This window comes from Cryptomeria japonica, chromosome 10 (assembly GCF_030272615.1).
Source record: "Cryptomeria japonica chromosome 10, Sugi_1.0, whole genome shotgun sequence".
Classification (NCBI taxonomy): Eukaryota; Viridiplantae; Streptophyta; class Pinopsida; order Cupressales; family Cupressaceae; genus Cryptomeria; species Cryptomeria japonica.
This window is the reverse complement of record NC_081414.1, coordinates 921,976,842-921,992,043: the sequence shown is the minus strand read 5'-3', so window position 1 is coordinate 921,992,043 and position 15,202 is coordinate 921,976,842. Positions and strand designations below refer to the sequence as shown.

The following is a 15,202-nucleotide window of genomic DNA, read 5'->3' as shown; positions in this document are numbered from 1 at the left end:
TGTCGAAAATATCATATTTGTGAATTATTCGACTTAAAAAATATTATATTGTAAATAATATTAAGTTATTATATAATTATATTTTAATAATTCTATTAACTGTTAACCAAAGCAAAAAAATATATTAAGATTATTACATGATTGAGATAGACAGCATTGATTGATTAGTTAAACTCGGAGTGAGTGGTAGTTGAGTTAAGAATTATTTTATTTATTTTAAATAACTTTTCATGCATTTAAGTGTGGCAAACACGTCAAATAAAATGCCTACAGTTTTTATTATATATGTTTTTGCATCCATTATGTGAGTGTTATATTTCTGTGTAATCATATTTTATATATTAATTTAATAAAGTTTAAATTTATAATATTGAAATAATAGATCAATCATGTTTTGGTTTTTATATACATGATCATGATGAACATTTTTTTTGGTATTTAAAAATTTAATTGTATTACTAATTTAATTTTTTAAAAATTGAAATATTCTTTCTTTTAAAAATAAACATAAATTATACTAAAAACTCTATAATTCCTTATTTTATATAATTTTAACATTTAAAACATGTATGTAATTTTTAGATGGTTTAATTTAAAAGGTTTGTGTTGCCTAATTTTTTATCAAAAGCTAACATATTCTAAAGCATAACCCTCTTTCATATTCAAGGATAATTTCATAGTCATAGGGTATTTATACTAGGTATGAGATCTGTGGTTTGTAACCTCGTCAACTCATAGCTTTAAATCAAAAGCATTTACCCCTTTCAAAAAAAATCCCCCCAAAAAAGATACAATCTATTCATTCTAATCATCCTATCATTTTTTATCATTCTAAAGATAATCATTTGTATAAATAATGAAAGAAACTCTTTAATTTGATACACTAAAATGAATCTACATCAATGAGATCATTTAATGAGCATATACATCACTAAGGAGTTATTTTTTACCATTCACACATTTACATATATTGGAATAGGAGAAGATGTCTTGTAGTGACACAATGATACTCCTACCAAGATATTTATAAATATCTCCTATCAAAAAGACAAAGATATAGAGGTGTACCAAGTGAGAAAAAGAGTCAAATTCCATAGGGATAAAATCAAACTTAGGGACTATTTTGCACATTTGTATTTTTCCACTTATAAACTTATCCTCCAACCAAAATAATATAGTACAAGTTTTGAGACATTCATTGATTAAGAGGTCCATTTTCTAGAGCTAACATCTAAGCAACCAATGGACCAAAAATAGCACAAAATGCAAGCATGTTTTATGCTCCATTTTGAAAATGTGAACTTGTAGCCTCAACTTCCATCTTTCCCTCTCTACATTTTGTTCTCCAAAATGTGATTGTGCTTTATGAATTTGGCAAAGGATATCCATAATGCTACATCATAAAAGAGGTAAGTGTTAAATTTTAGTGTATTAGAATGATATTTGGTTTGCATTTGAAAAATGAATGGTTTTCGATGAATTTTAATGTTTATATATTCTTTATAGAAGATCTTACAAACCTTGATCTAAAGGAGAAGTTGAATGATGAAATGCATGAAGACAACCCTACAATACCTGACACTCCTCCAACACTTTTAACAAACCTTGGACATAGCCAAGAGGATCTGATAGGACATCTAGAACAATATAAAATTCAAATTATAGGAAATTAGTTTGAAAATTTGAAGGCTTCAATATCAACCCCTCCTCACGATCACTTGCTTCATCATTGGAAGCAATAATGAACAATGTTGACATAGTGACAAGTCAAATAAATCAACGAAAAAATTTATAAAGATTCATATCATGAAATTTATGCAACAAATTATCCTATTATGGTGTGAAAGAGAAAAACATTATGAAAGAATAAATGTGTGCTCTCTTTATAGATCTTAGAACCAATGCACCCTTTGTTGTGACTTCAAGGAGATTTTCAATACATTGGTGCAATCATGATGAGATAAAAATTAATTTTTGAGATAGGTGGTTGATGGTCTTTGACCAACCTACATGTAATACCCATGAGGTGTCTTTATATTTTTTGAGAAAATTGTACTTTGATTTTGTTCTTCATTAAAATTTTAATTATTTAAATGATATGAGGGAGTTTCAGAAGAGAGGTAGAGGCTTTTCCCAAGATAGATTGGGAGTCTTTCAGGTATAAAATTAAAATTATAATACATATAATTTTAGCCTACAATGTATATAATTATTATAATTGAAATCGCATTGACTATTTCTATTTCTAAATTATATAACTTCAACATTTAACGTTCACAAAACTTTACTAATAGAATCACTTCTAATCAACAAATTTAAACAACCATTCTTATTTTTAACACTTAAACATAATAATAGTTTTTAAAAGTTAAAATCTTAGATAGTTATCTTATTAGATTTTAAACAACCATTCTTATTTTTAACACTAAAACATAATAATAATTAAAAAATAAATAAATCTTAGATACTTATCTTATTAGATTTATTACTTCAAATACAACTAAGGGAGAGGAGCCAGTAGTTGTGCACCATAACTTCATGCTTCTCAAAATCCTACATGGACATTTTGAATCACTCCCAATTTTTTACAACACCTTATATGACAAGTCCCCTATTTATAACTAAGGTTTCAGGGTCACATCACCAAATATGATGCACATCAACATGATTTTTGTCAAGGTGTCCAAAACAGCCCCCCACAAAAAGGTGAGACCAATAGTTATGCAAAAGAAGCCCCCATACTTGTGAGTTGGTGTGGCATCACATGATTGGTTGCTTTTTACAACTAAGGGTACATTTCATTCAATTATGAGTAGTCATCATAGCAATAACAACTTTAAAGTCACAACTATTGGTGCAATGTTGTCAAAAAAATTGGACATCAAATCAACAAGTATGGGTATTAAATCAACAACTACTATCACAACAATTGAATCAATCGAGTTCAACTACCAGATCATCTCCTTTTTTATTGCTACAGCTAAAAAAAGATTACAAATAAATAAGTAGTTGTGCAAGTCCCCTGTTTATAGCTAAGGTTTTGGGGCCATATCATCAAATACAGTGCCACATCAGCATGTATTTTTGCTAAGGTGTCCAAAACAGCCCAAAACAAAGTGAGAGCAATAGTTGAGCAAAAAAGACCCCTATACTTGTGCAGCTGATGTGGCATCACATGATTAGTTGGTTTTTACAACTAATAGTAAATTTTATTCAATAATGGGTAGTCATCATAGCAATAACAATTTAAAGTCACAACTATTGGTACAATATTGTCAAAAAAATTGAACATCAAATCAACAAATATCAACTACTACTATCATAACAATTAAAATGAGCTCAGATACTTTCCCTAAAAATGCTCAGAACAGAATAAATTTAATCACACCAAGACAGCTGAATCAAGCAGCTCGCAAACAGACAACAAAACTATTCAAAACTATTTAAACCATACAAGACCAAGCTGCAAAACCCAGCCGAGACATTACAACAAGCTATGTTGCAGCTGAAACATTACAGCAAGCATATGTTAAATGTTAAAAAGACTGATAACTATGTGCATAAAGGAAGATGCCCAAATAAAGTGTACAACTTACACACGATCTAAAAACACCAGCGATCAAAAAGGAGGATGTTGCTCACAAACTGTTCACTGTTAAAACATGTTAAATTTAAAGCGAGGAAAGGAAACTCTGTTCAGTAACACTTACTCAATCCCTCTGTTTCATTACGGCGTGTAGCGGATTCTTCATAACTACCGTGAATTCCTCCACCTCGGCAAGATCAACGGGTTCCCCCGGTTTGCTCTCCCACACAAATTTCTGCACCAATCGAGCCACCACAAGCTGAACATGCATCATAGCCAATCCAATTCCGGGACAAATCCTCCTCCCCACGCCAAACGGCATCAGCTTTATCTCTCTAATCCCCGTCAGATCCACATCATCACACAAGAACCGATCTGGCCTGAATTCGTTAGGGTTTTCCCACACACGGGGATCATTACCCATTTCCCGGACGGAGAAATTGATCATTGCATTCGCCGGAACATCGTACCCACCAACAGTGGACGCCTCTGTAACTGCGTGCATCAAAACCAAATGCCCTGGTGGGTGGCGTCGCAGGGTCTCCTTCACCAAGGCCTCCAGATACACCATTCTCGAAACATCCTCCTCTTCCACCGCTCTTTCCTTACCCACAACATTCACTATTTCCTCGTACAATCTGCTCTGGACGCCTTCATCTTTCACCAAGTTCGCCATCGCCCATTGCAGGGTAGTGGAGGTCGTATCCGTCCCGGCATTCAGGAATTCCGAGCAGAGCGTAACCAATTCAGCGTCATTCAGGCCTCTTCCACCCTCCACCGTCAAACAAAGCAAAGTATCAATGTATGCCCTGCACTCCCCCGCCATGCCCTCCGCCAAGACCGCCCGACGCCGGTTAATAAGCTCACCTAAGATTTCCATCTGGCGCTGACGCATCCCCTGCAACCGCTTCCACCGCTTCCTGAAAACAAAACCCAAAACTGGGAAAATATCGTCCGCTTGCGTTTTCCCCGCACGTAAAATGACATCCCTTTGGATGCACTCCACATCTCTCACGATTTTCTCCTCTAATCGAGCCCCAAAACACATGTAGAGGAGGGTACAGAATGCCGCATGCCTCAAGTGGTCGATCAATTTCACAAGCCCTGAACCCTGCTCTGCCTCGTTTCTTAACCTGTTCATCAAAACCTCAATTCCCCATTCTCTGCCCTTCCGGAAGGACTTGAGTGAAGAGGCGCTCAGAGTTTCGCTCACCAGATTTCGCCTCAATGTTCGCCAGAACGGGCCGTAGGCGGCCGAATTGATGCTCGTCTGGTTGTGTGTGAAAAGCTTCCGGCCCCCCTTCACAGCTGGCCTGTCGGCAAAGATGGAACCCTTGTGTATCAAGGCTTCATAAGCGAACTCGTGGCTGGCTACTATAATCAGAGGACGAGACCCCAATCTGAGGGTTATGATTGGGCCATATAATTTGTGGAGTTTGTGAACATACTGCTGAAATGATTGTTTCCAGCCTCTGAGTTCAAGGACATTGCCTACAAGAGGCCATCCGGGAGGACCTGGAGGCAGGTAAGGTTTCTTCTTCTTCTTCCAGCTTAGCCCCAACCAGATAAGGCCTCCAATTAGTGCTACAACATATGTAAACCCATTCAAGGTAACGGCTGATAATTCCATTCGAAGCTGCAAATGATTTTATTTACACAGTTTCTACCATGAACTGCAGAGAAGAGGATAGGAGGATAGGAGAAGAGCACTAGTAGTGGTAGTGGATGAATAATCAATCATTTTCGTATTCAACTTTTCAATTACTAATTTTAAAGGAGCTTAAAAAAATGATAATGAAAAGTTCATTAATAAGTCTTACATGTGTCAATAGCTGATTACTTTTTAGCTTTTTAATTCATAGATCCATTTGTGCACCACTACTGGGACATTTGTGTACAACTATTGAGACATTTGTCCAAAAGTACTGACAATTTTGAGTGGACATTGGAACATTTTTAAGTAGGTATCAAACGACACTTTGAAATGTGTATTTTTTTACCCTTGTGCATATAATTGATCTCACAATGTGCATCGTTACTACTCAAAAGCCAGAACCTTACCTATAAGCAGTTAAGTTGCATACGGAAACAATAAAAAAAAAATCATCAAAATACATTGTACCGTTTAGGATCTATGGGTGCACAAAGTTAGTTATAACCACTACTTGTACACTTCCCCTAGAGGGTATTACTTTAAAATCGCCATAATACTCTACATTATTGTTATTGGCTTCTCAGCAACAACAAAGAAGAGGATTTGATTTGAAAGCTATACTATCCTCCTATTAAAGTTGTTTGCAACTAGTCGAAAGAGGGTACCATTTTAAAATCACCATAATACGCCATATTTTCATTGGTTTCTCAACAATGAGAACCCACCTAATGGTTGCAAATAATTTTTTCAATTCATCCTAACATTTACTGAAGAAGAAAAACAACTTTTAACGTCCATGAGACTAAATAATGAGTCTATGGGACAAACAACCTTGCCATCATTGACTTTTGCATTTATATAGGTTGGTGATGAGTTTCCCAATTTCTCAACAGCCCCCTCATTGAAAAGACTAAACCAAGAATTGTCAAAACATTATCATAATTGCTCCTAATGCCTGTATAAGCAACACACTCCAAAATGAAGTGTCTTTCAGATTCATTTGCCTTGGAAGTGCAAAAGATACAAACCCTTTCTTCCCAAGTTTCCTTTGGCTTTTTCCACCGTCCTATTTCATATTGGAGTTGATGAGAGTTGGTTCTTAGTTGAACAATTAAATTTTTGGCTCTCGAACGGATACAAGCCTTAATGTGCGATTTTTTAAAAAGATCACATGTGAAATTGAACTCCTCAATTAATGCAACACGAGAAACAACACCAAACCATACTCTTAAAGTCGCCCAACCAGCACCAATGAATACTCTAAAAAAAATTATAACACTACTAAAATTTGCAACACAATTTATTCTTCTATTCCAAATTCCCCAAATGAGTTTCATAAACTCTTACAAATCAGATTACAGGGATATTGCAACATCGTATGCTGATGAATATAACAAGGATTCTAAAATCAAAATGATCAACAAAGATAAGAGAAACAAACAATAACAACTACAAAAATTGGCCCCAACAAAACACTCTCATTTTCAGCCTCTAACCCCTGCAACTTGCAACAAAACTCTGCAACCTCTCAGCCAACTTTCTGCTACAAACACTTTCAATAACTTGCAAATACATGCATTCCATTTCTCTCAACAAATAACTATGCCCAATCTTCCATCCTCCCAAAGATCTAGAAGTTCCTTCTTTTCTTTCCAAAGAAAACTCTTTTTCCCAACACCATCCTTTTCACTCCCAAAACTCCTCTCCCAAAAATGCTACCGCCACCTCCCTTGGCAGCCACACAAAAGTTTCCCTTTTACTTAGGGTTGTTGACTACTCTCTCCCCCTATGTTACAGCTCTATCTTTCTCCCTTTAATATTTTTCAGCCCCATTCTTTTAATGCATATTCCAGTTTGATTTTATTCTATATTTGGTCATCCCACAAATAGCTAATGCCTTGCCAACATTTATTCTCTTAAATTTTTCAGTGACTGTTATTCTTCTTATTCTCCTATAGTTGTTTCAAGACATCTATTTCTTGAGGCAATTATGTCGACAGTTATGTGTCAGGTCTATGCTTCCATATTTGGATATATTCTGACATGGCATTTTAAATATTACACCAGACAAAATTTCCCACTTTGTCATGCATTGGTGGAAGTCCAAACACTATTTCAAAGCTCCCATTTTGGCATGGACTGGCAGTATGTGTCTGCATCATCAATATAATAGCTCTTTTCCCTCCCTGGCTCTTTATTCCAAGTATGCTTACTAAATTTATCTATAACAAAAGCCTCAATCTCTTTTCTACCTATGGGGCACACATTTAAATACATATTCCATTTACTCATCCATCTCTTCTTTCTTTTGCTCAAGTTGTCACCAAAAATGATCTTAGGCCATCTACTTGCTTCCATATTTTCAATTCTTTTTAAATATCCTATGAGACGCATCATAGCAATTGCTTCGATGCAAAGTGCCCCCACTTCACTCGGCAAAATATCATAATTAATCAAACTTTTAATTTTAAACTTGCCTGTGATCAAGCACTTTTGAATTTTCTCAATTTGTTTCCACTTTAAATTAGAAGTGTCACTAGCCCATAAATCACACTCATATAGCACAACTGGGAGCACAAGGATACCAAAAAGAACTTAAGTAGTTGTCCAATCCCAAAGCTCAGCTTCCCTGCATCTGTTTTGAAGAGCATATTATGCTTTCCATCTTCCTTTAAAAGTTCTCTTACTTCTGCAGCCTTCCCAATTTAACTTGTTGAAGTCAAATTCAAGATATTTGTACTCCTTAACTTCTTCAAGAATATTCCCTTTGAAGTGAAACTTATGTTGACTTGGCTTTCTTTTGTTAGAAAAAATCATGGTTTTAGTCTTGCTAATATTAACTTGCATCCCCACAACACTACAAAAATGTTCAAGGGTAAATAAGTGTTCTTGCAACCCTTGAGCAAAATTTGCAATCAAAATAAAATCATTAGCATAAAGAAGAATCCTTATCACAAACTCCCCCAAGTGAACCCCATTACCACCTTGTGAATTTAACCATTCCTCAAGTTTATCAATATGGAGACCAAAAAGAGTAGGGGATAAGGGGCACCCTTGCTTGACCCCAATGTCGCTCCGAAAACTTTCTGAAATGCATGTTGAAGTTTTGATTTTATCTTTAACCTCATCATGAAGCCTATGGATAGTCCCCTAAGATGCAAAGGAATCCCAAGTTCTTTCATTCTATGTCACAGTTTATCCCTAAGGACCGTGGCACGACTAAAGTCTTCTTCCGTGTTCTCCCAAAAGTGATGTCATGGTCAATTGTAGAGTGTTAAAGCCCAAAACCTACTTGACCTTTTGCATGTTTATCTTTTTCTTCAACCCATTCACCGATTCTATTTTCTATCATGCTATCAAATAGCTTTGCAAACAATAGGTTTATTATAATGGTTTTATAGTTACAAGGATTATTGATGTCACCACTCTTAAAAAGAGGTATTGCTAGACTAGTTAACCATTCCTTAGGGAATCCTTGTTGAATGATGATGTTGAATATTCTCATTATGTGAGGTCTGAGAGATCTCATCCCCCACTTAAGATACTATGTTGAAGTTCTGTCAAATCCTTAGCTTTGCCATCTCTCAACTTCTTAATACCCATCTCCACCACTTGCACGATGAAACATTGTGTTGTGGTGTTGACTAAGGGAGGAGGGGCAACCTCTAATTTCTGCTCATAAAGTTGTCTTGCATAATCAAACCATTGTGTATCTGTAATTTTAATTTCAATACAACCTCACAAAATGAAAAAATGAAAAAATCAAACTGTAAAAGTTAAGAATGCTATAATATATTCCCTCCCAATAAATGATAAGTTTTGAAAATAATTTGTGTATATTTGAAGGCTAAAACAACTATTTATAACATACAATTTATTTTATAATTATTAATGGAAAAGACCATCCAAGGAAAGACACTACATTTATTGTGACAATACTTGTGTTTTCTTATTATTTTTTTAAAAGTTCGATGAATTTTGACATCAAGGAAAAAAGGCATGCCTTATTTAAAAATAAATAAAAATAAAAGATACACAAAAATTGAGATTTGGAGGCAAATCCTTAAAAAACACCTCCTATACAAGTGTTGCATAGGTTCTAGCAAGACTAATAAAATATGTCTAGTGCTACAATGGAAGAAGTGGAGTCCAAAATTTCTATACAAAAGTGCTAAGGATTCCAAAGGTTTGGATTTGTGCAAACATGCTATAGAGTCCAAAACTCTACAAAGGTGCTTAAAAGTCCAAAATCCCAAAGTCATGTAGATATTGAAGATGCAAAAATGCAATATATATTAAAAGACAAAAGACTTGTATTGCATCCCAAATTAATAGAACTCTACAATTGATCCTAAAGGGGTGAAACTCTGCAAAGATTCATTCAATGTTGAAATCCTAGTGGATCATAGAGATAAACCAAAACCTAAAAGTTTATAGTATGCAAAATCTATTGAGAATCAACAAAAAAAATCAAAGGCCAAAAGTTTGGAGCCTAAAAAAACTGTAAAACCCAAAAGATCGACAAAGTGTAGAGATGCCTCAAATTTGAGGAGTTTGGGGCTTCCAATAGTCTTTAATAAAGTTGTTGGAGCTTAGAGTTTCAATGTTGTTTTAACATTTGTAGTCCCCATTGTTTTATAATTTAATTTTCATCATCAACTCTAGTTCAACACTCTCAACGGAAATGACTAAATGAACCTATAAAATGGGGTTGCATAGGGCTTACATAGAAAAAATTGTCAATAACTACCATGTAAAGAATTTGGTCATTGGATAAAATGTGGAACTAAGGACAAATGCTAAGATCCTTCCAAAATCACCATAAACTTTTGTCTCTAAAACCTACACTTTGCATATAAGAATATGTAGTCTTTTGAGTCTTTTGCACACAATTTTAAAATCATTTTTTCTCTATGATGCATTGTTTGAGAGTAGTTGTAATTTTGTTTTACAAATTCAAGATTATTTGGGAATAAATTTGCAAGGAAGCTTTCATACCATTTTGGAGTGGCCGAGATCAAATATACCACAAACAAGAATAAGAAAGATAAGATATTATTGTATACAAATGAGCCTTACATATAAAGACAAGGATGAGGATGTAAAAATGTAGGACTAAAAGTTTGACTACCACTCAAAATGTGAGATTCCTATGGGACATTTGGTCAAGTGTTTGGGGACACTTGTAGAGTCTACATGAGGTGAAATAAAAGGAACAAAAGATTTCCAAGTGAGATTAAGTGTAATAAGGATAGGATCAACTAAGTAGGATATTAACTAATTAGGTATAAAAATGGTTCACACTAATAGAAAGCACATCATTCACATCAATGAGAGTAGTATGAGATTGTTGTGTTTCCACGCTAATACTATGGTTCCTACTCCTACATCCACTTATTATTCTAGAAATCTAATCCATCTAATCTAACATATGCACATATGAATGAGTGGGATTCGGGGTAACCAAATCTTGCATGTCAAGACAACACAAAAAATTAATAATAGAACAATACAAGCCCAACCAAATCACATGAGTATAATAATAAGTATGCCAATTATATAGGAGATTAAGAAGAATAACAAGATACCAAAAGTCATACTATTTGTCATGCCAAAAGAGAGTAGGTATATCACCATGGACAAGAGTATGTTATGATAGATGTTGATAGAGAAGAGAGAAACAACTCAAATTTTGAATAGCATGGAAACTCAGAAAACCTAAAAATTGGATTTCTTTCTTCCAACATTTTTTTTATTAAAAAATGGAAGGCAAGTTATAATGTTAAGAGGCCAAAATCAAGATTCCATATTCTAACTTAAAATAGAAATTACCCAACTTAAGTTGTTTAACATATAAAAGCCATGCCCATAATAATAATAACAATAATAATAATAATAAGACCACATAACAATAGAAACATTGCTTAAAGGAAGAAAATCATGACAACAATTTAAAAGTGGGGGAGAAATCTCAAAAACTCGTGAATCTAAATGCCAAATTTTGAAACACAATATGTCACCTCAAACTTCTCCAACTCTAAAAGGAAAACGCTATATCACAATATCAATAGAGATAAATTAGCTCTAGTTTCTAGAAATCAACATAAAGTACTAGACTTTTCGCTAATAATATTAAAAGTAATGGAAGATGAAGAATTAGAATTAAAAGGAATCTTTAGACAACTTTCAAATAATACAATAAAAAAATATCACAATGTTTTTCCTACAAGCTTAAGATTAGCAATCCAATCCCATACTCAATTTTTTTACTTAAGATGTGAATAATTTTAAAATTTAAAATTTATCTATTTCTAAAATTAGTAGCAACAAGGTATGAAATGTCATGTCATGATAATATACATAAAAACCAAAATCTAATCGACACAATTTTTTAAGATTATTATTTTACACTTTTTAAAACTAACATATAATATATGATGTGTCATACTTTTCAAAATAAAACAAAAACAAAAACCAAACAAAACAACTAAATGATAACTTTTCTAAATTAATTAAAATTTCTAACAAACAAATAGTTCTTCAAATAAAAATATATTAAACATTAATAAAATAAAATAATTCTTTAATAAAAATTTAAATTTATGCACTGTAATAAACAAAATAACTCAGCTTATTTTGTGATGATTGAAATATAATTTTATAAAATTTCATTTAGCAACGTTTTCTAATCTTTAAAATAACTCACAAATATTCATTACACTAATAAAAGACCTGGTCTTTTTGTTGCTACTTTAACACTTTCCACCTCTTAATTACAATATTTGTAAGAAAGGAAGGAAGCTTAATAATATCAGATTTTTACAATGCTAATATTTCTAAATTAGACTGGGTATATTATTTTATAAAAACCTCCCAGAAGCAACAGTGATCAGAAAAGAGGATGTTGCTCACAAACTGCTGCAAGTCTCCAAACTGGTAAAACATATGAAATTTAAAGCGAGAACAACAGGGGAAAGTCTGTTCAGTGGTACTTACTCAAACCCTCTGTTTTATTACGGCGATCAGCGGATTCCTCATAACTACTGTGAATTCCTCCGCCTCGGCCAGATCAACAAGCTCCCCCGGTTTGCTCTCCCACACAAATTTCTGCACCAATCGAGCCACCAAAAGCTGAACATGCATCATAGCCAATGCAATTCCGGGACAAATCCTCCTCCCCACGCCAAACGGCATCAGCTTTATCTCTCTACTCCCCGTCAGATCCACTTCATTCCTCAGGAACCGATCTGGCCTGAATTCGTCAGGATTTTCCCACACTTTGGGATCATTACCCATTTCCCAAACGGAGAAATTGATGAATGCATCCGCCGGAACATCGTACTCACCTATAGTGGACGCCTCTGTAACTGCGTGCGTCAAAAGAAATGGCCCTGGCGGGTGACGTCGCAGGGTCTCCTTCACCACAGCCTCCAGATACACCATTTTCGAAAGATCCTCCTCTTCCACCGCTCTTTCCTTACCCACAACGCTCACTATTTCCTCGTACAATCTGCTCTGGATGCCTTCATCTTTCACCAAGTTCGCCATCGCCCATTGCAGAGTAGTGGAGGTCGTATCAGTCCCGGCATTCAGGAATTCCGAGCAGAGCGTCACCAATTGGGCGTCATCCAGCCCTTTGCCACCCTCCACCGTCAAACCAAGCAGAGTATCAATGTATGCCCTGCAATCCCCCGCCATGCCCTCCGCTAAGATCGCTCGGCGCCGATTAATAAGCTCAATTAAGATTTCGATCTGGCGCTGACGCATCCCCTGCAACCGCTTCCACCGCTTCCTAAAAACAATACCCAAAACTGGGAAAAAATCTTCTGCTTGCCTTTTCCCCACAAATAAAATGATTTCCCTGAGGATGCCCTCCACATCTCTCACGGTTTTCTCCTCCAATCGAGTCCCAAAACACATGTAGAGGAGAATACAGAATGCCGCATCCCTCAAATGATCAATCAATTTCACAACCCCTGCACTCTGCTCTGCCTCGTTTCTTAGCCTGTTCATCAAAACCTCAATTCCCCATTCTCTGCCCTTCCGGAAGGACTTGAGCGAAGAGGCGCTCAGAGTTTCGCTCACCAGATTTCGTCTCAATGTTCGCCAGTGCGGGCCGTAGACAGCCGAATTGATGCTCGTCTGGTTGCTTGAGAAAAGCTTCAGTGCTCCCTTCACAGTTGGTCTGTTGGCAAAGATGGAACCCTTGTGTACTAAGGCTTCGTAAGCGAGCTCGTGGCTGGCTATTATTATCAGAGGACGAGAACCCAATCTCAGGGTTATGATTGGGCCGTACTTTTGTTGGAGTTTGTGAACATACTGCTGAAATGTTTGTTTCATGCGTATGATTTCAAGGAGATTGCCTACAAGAGGCCATCCGGGAGGACCTGGAGGCAGGTGATGTTTCTTCTTCTTCTTGTTCCAGCTTAACCCCAACAAGATAAGGCCTCCAATGAGTGCTACAACACATGTAAACCCATTCAAGGTGACAGCTGATAACTCCATTCAAAGCTGCAAATGATTTAGATTACGCAGTCTTCTCCCATGAACTGCAGACAAAAGGATTTGATTCGAAATCTGTACTATCCTCCTGTTAAAAAGTTTGCAATTAGTCAAAAGAGGGTACCATTTTAAAATCACCATAATACTCCACATTTTTCATGGGTTTCTCAATAACGGCAAGCCACGTAATGTTTGCCTGGTTGCAAATAATGTTTTGAATTCATCGTGACCAGGTCGTTTTTGCCTGGTCCAAGTAGCGTGCTTGAATTTTGTTCGTGTTGGCCAGCTCTGTCATCTCTCGAGGACCAAAATAAACGTCATTCGTTTTGTTCCTGTGCATGGCAGTTTATGGGAATCTATGCATTTTTCTTATGTTTCTTTTTTGGAACATGATTTTTCTCTTATTAGGAAGATTTGAACTTACCTATCATTTAGGTGTGAATTTTTTCATTAAATCAAAAGTTAATTTGTAATAATTATTAATAATTTTGTTTTGTGTTTTTATGATATATTTATTGGTTGAGTTTTTATATTTTAATGATAATTGTTTTTTGTGTATTATTTTTTGAGTAAGATGTTGTAGTTCAAATTGTGATTGAGTGCATTTCATTTATACACTTGTTTTATTTTGGCCTATTACAAAGAGCTAGTGTAAAAGATTTTTAGCATGGAAAAATTCTTTTTGTGTTGTGTATGTTTTCCTTTCACACTTAGATTATACGTTCATAATTGTCAAAATGCATAATTTCATAAGTATATGTGTTTTCTCTTTATGCTCAAGATACAAAAGTAAGGAATTTGGAAGTTTGTGAACTCCTCAAAATTGTGACAAAGAGAACATGGTGTACCACAAAGTTATAAATGTTGCAAAGTTTAGGAATTCATGAACTTTGTGAAAGTAAATAAGAAAGGCACAAAAAAATTGAAGTTTCAAAAGACTACTTTTTGGTCAAAGTTTCTATTTTTAATTGGTCAACTGTACATTTGGGTATAGTTGTTAATTGGTGTTGTTATGTTACATTATTGTTGATGTAGAAACATATTAAGGATATCTTTGGGAATACCATCCTAAGTTTAAGTTGAGCGCATGGTGTAGGAGAGTGGTAGCATGTCCAAACATGGATTGCTATTGGTATAGGAAGCTCAAGTCCAACGGTGGATGGCTAACTAGAAGGATAGGTCCAAAGGTGGATGTCTAGTAGGAAGGTCTGGTCCTCCTATCATGGCTAGTGCTTTAGAAAAGTTGAATTTATAAACTTGAATTATTTGAAACTTGTTAGTTGGTTTGATGATACTTCTCTACATGTTTCTCTAATAGCCTAAAACTATCTTTAGAATAAGTCTACAATATAAACGTCTTTCATGATGAACTCTATAAAAACAAAATTAGAAGGGGAGTCTACCTTAATAAACCCCTTTCTAATTATCCAAACATGAATCCACACCGTAAATAAGATATA

General features: G+C 35.1%; 2 protein-coding genes across 2 annotated transcripts; both read right to left on the bottom strand.

Moving 5' to 3' along the window:
• Window positions 1-1,072: 1,072 nt before the first annotated feature.
• Window positions 1,073-5,307, bottom strand: LOC131038353 (cytochrome P450 77A1). Its single transcript, XM_057970752.2, has 2 exons — window positions 3,711-5,307; window positions 1,073-1,393 (listed from the first exon to the last, which is right to left on the bottom strand). Exon 1 carries the CDS (start codon window positions 5,214-5,216, stop codon window positions 3,711-3,713), a length of 1,506 nt encoding a protein of 501 aa, XP_057826735.2. The 5' UTR covers window positions 5,217-5,307; the 3' UTR covers window positions 1,073-1,393.
• A 6,568-nt stretch (window positions 5,308-11,875) lies between these two features.
• Window positions 11,876-14,008, bottom strand: LOC131038329 (cytochrome P450 77A4). Its single transcript, XM_057970711.2, has one exon. It carries the CDS (start codon window positions 13,743-13,745, stop codon window positions 12,237-12,239), a length of 1,509 nt encoding a protein of 502 aa, XP_057826694.1. The 5' UTR covers window positions 13,746-14,008; the 3' UTR covers window positions 11,876-12,236.
• Window positions 14,009-15,202: the final 1,194 nt, after the last annotated feature.

Bases quoted from the DNA above. Each gene is read 5' to 3' on its own strand.
- LOC131038353 (XM_057970752.2), bottom strand. From the start codon at position 5,216: ATGGAATTATCAGCCGTTACCTTGAATGGGTTTACATATGTTGTAGCA.
- LOC131038329 (XM_057970711.2), bottom strand. From the start codon at position 13,745: ATGGAGTTATCAGCTGTCACCTTGAATGGGTTTACATGTGTTGTAGCA.